This window comes from Etheostoma cragini, chromosome 17, assembly GCF_013103735.1.
Source record: "Etheostoma cragini isolate CJK2018 chromosome 17, CSU_Ecrag_1.0, whole genome shotgun sequence".
NCBI classification, from domain to species: domain Eukaryota; kingdom Metazoa; phylum Chordata; class Actinopteri; order Perciformes; family Percidae; genus Etheostoma; species Etheostoma cragini.
The window spans coordinates 1,591,325-1,594,475 of NC_048423.1; the positions used below are offsets into that span (position 1 = coordinate 1,591,325).

The window sequence follows — 3,151 nt, forward strand, 5'->3', positions numbered from 1 at the left end:
GAACTACTTAAAAAAGTCCATGCAAATTGTTACCTTAATTTTTTTAAGTTGAGCCACTATAATTTTTTTTAGAGTGTAGTAGCAATTTTCTTTAATGCCAAGCGACAGCCCACTCTTTCACACCATCATTTATGGTCCATTCTGTGTAATCTCACTCTTTGTCATTATCTCTCTCTGTTGTGTGCGTGCGTGTGTGCCTGTGCCTGTGTGTGTATGCGTGTGCGTGTGCTGTGGCGGGAGAAATGCGAAACCAGAATAAATTTGACATCTACAGAACATGTCGTCACCTGGCGCAATTACGCACGGTGATCCATGGATACAGATTGTCCATGCCAAGACATTCCCAATAGAATGAACCCCAAAGAGGCCCCGAAAGACGGTGTTCTCTGTGCGCTCCTGTGTTTGCATGTTTTCAGTAGATATTCGGCATCCTAGAGGCTCTCCAACATGCCTTCTCTTTGACAACTTCTGTGAGATGTATTTGCGCGCTCTGTGGTTTTTAAGCTTCTATCTTTCTACAAATGCGGCTGAAAAGTAGGATGGTTTCTAGAGTGGACAACATCAATAAACTCCTGTTTTATAGGTCAGGTATTTTGGGAATATGCCTGCAGCGTGCCACGTGCGTAATGACGAGAATGCCTCTACATAGAGGAATTAAGGCGTCGAGGCTTTATGAGGGAAAGAGAGCATATCAGCGTTTACCGGGGGGCGGGCTGTAGAAAAGGAATTACTCATTTCTCACATCAACACCGGTCCGGCACATCCGTGCGAGTCTAGGTCACAACCGGACGGGTCTCCAAGTCCATGGATAAAAAGGAACAGAACGCACTAGAATGTTTGTGGTCGGAGACAGTAACAGAACCTTCGGTAGTGGCAACATAAGGTCTTCATTCATGATAGAGGACAGAGCCGGTGGTGGAGATCCCGGGGGCTCCACAAACATCATGATCTTGGAGGCTTTTGCGCCACGGCTGCTGAAGTTTGCGCAGGGCGCCGCAGAGGCAGCAGCGGCAGCAACGACGTCTCCATCCACTTCCAGTCCGCCGCAGGTCATGGAGATGGAGACGAACGGGACCCGGTGCGGCGAGCATATCCTGAGCTACGGCTGGTTTGAGAAAGTCCTGATCGGCGGAGTCCTCACCATGCTCACACTGTCCACCATCTGCGGGAACTTACTGGTGGTCATCTCCGTGTGCTTTGTCAAAAAGCTGCGCCAGCCGTCCAACTATCTGATCGTTTCGCTTGCCGTGGCGGACCTGTCCGTGGCCCTGGCGGTGATGCCGTTCGTCAGTATCACGGACTTGATTGGTGGCCAGTGGATTTTCGGACAGTTCTTTTGCAACGTTTTTATCGCCATGGATGTGATGTGCTGCACCGCGTCCATCATGAGTCTGTGCGTAATCAGCATTGACAGGTGAGATGAACAATGTGTGAAACAATCTCACGATATAAAGACACTTGATCACTATTTAGACAAAAAAAATACACCATGGCACATGTAAAACGTACATGTAAAATCAGTAGTATGTGTTCGTATGATTGATTATTCAACTTTTACGCATCGCAGTCCTGGAATCAGACTCTGCGCACTTTGGCAATATACTGTTCCTATTTCATCCCAATATTTCCTACACGCAATATTCTTATAATAATAAAATTCCATTACCGTGTCTAAAAGCGGATTTGGACTCTCAGTCCTCCGTGACACTGAAGCAGGGGGTTGGTGTCAGGGAGGAGCGCAGAGGCTTACTGAAGTTCAGTGTCTCGCTCAAGGGCACTTTGATGAAATTGGTAGAGACAAAGTGGCTGATGAGGGGATCAAACCTGAGACCTCTCGGCTTGGTTCTTAGTCCACATTGCTTCATATTCCTTTCTTACAGACCAGCCTGTTTAAATGGAAAAAAAGAGTCAGAGTGGGTGTTGAAGCTTTCGGAAGCAGCACGCAGTAAATGCCTCTCAGATTACCCCAAATCGGAAGTGGAAATTACTGTAAGAATTGATTAAAATCTTTTGTAGGCATACATCTGATGGAATTATGAAATCTTTTCTTGAACAAACACGTGCCTATATATTGGCTTTGGGCTTGTGGGATAAATCCAGGATGAAAATGAAGTAAAGGTGTTGTTTGAACAGTATTTTTCCAGTAAGGCTTTCAAGTGTGAAGGACTGTGAGCTGTTGGGTCAGACGCCAGCCCAGCTTTATTTAACTCTAATCACATATGGTCTTTCTCAGCATCCGGTTTTTAATCTGATCTGGGGGCTGCATATGGCAACCACAGATTGTTGTTTAGCACCTTGCTCAAAGGCACCTTGTTGAGAGTGGGGGAGCATTCCTTACTCAGGGTAGAATAAGGCAATGAAAGACAATTTTTATTTAGCACATTCAACGACCAGACAATTCAAACACCTTATTGTTATTGTGATTCTTTGAAAGAAAGGAAGCCAGAGTAAAGACTTCAGAACTGGAGGGATGTGATGCACTTTCTTGGTTTCAGTGAGGATTCGAGCAGATCTGACTCAGCTGCAGCTGTCTGATTGATTCTTTAGGGAGACCTGCAAAGACCCCGTTACAGTAGTCAAGTCTACTGAAGATAAAAGCATGGACATGGTTTTCCACATCCTGCTGAGACTTAAGTCCTTCCACCTTTGAAATATTCTTAAGGTGATAGGATGCAGACTCTTGTAGTTGTCTTAATGTGGCTGGTAAAAATTCAGGTCAGAGTCCACGACTACACCAACATTCCTGGCTTTGTCTCTTGTTTTTTGTATTGCAGATTGAAGCTGAGCGCTCACTTTTAATCCTTCCTCTTTGAACCCAGAAACGACTATCTCCGTTTTGTCTTTGTTTAATTAAATTTTTGATTAGTTCAAATTTACTTACTCAGTGTTTGTACTGGACCATAGTCCCCTGGTGATCGTCTGCATTATTATGGTTATTGATTTAGTTTTTTTTTACTCATAATCTGAGCAAGTGGAAGCATGTAAATGGCACTATGCAGTTTTAGCCATTTCTTCGCTGTTTTCTCTTTTTGCTGGCAGATTCCTCTATAGAGCCCACCACATGTTTCTCTATAGAACCCCCCTACAGGTTTCTCTACAGAGCCCCCCCTACAGGTTTCTCTATAGAACCCCCCCTACAGGTTTCTCTACA

At 44.9% G+C, this 3,151-nt stretch overlaps 1 protein-coding gene across 1 annotated transcript in view; it reads left to right on the forward strand.

Moving 5' to 3' along the window:
- The first annotated feature begins 414 nt into the window (after positions 1-414).
- LOC117960304 (5-hydroxytryptamine receptor 7-like) overlaps positions 415-3,151 on the forward strand; it is a 4,670-nt gene continuing 1,933 nt past the window's right edge. Inside the window, exon 1 of the mRNA XM_034898128.1 lies at positions 415-1,414. Coding sequence (XP_034754019.1) covers positions 834-1,414 — 581 coding nt within the window. The 5' untranslated portion in view covers positions 415-833. The remainder of the gene's footprint in view (positions 1,415-3,151) is intronic.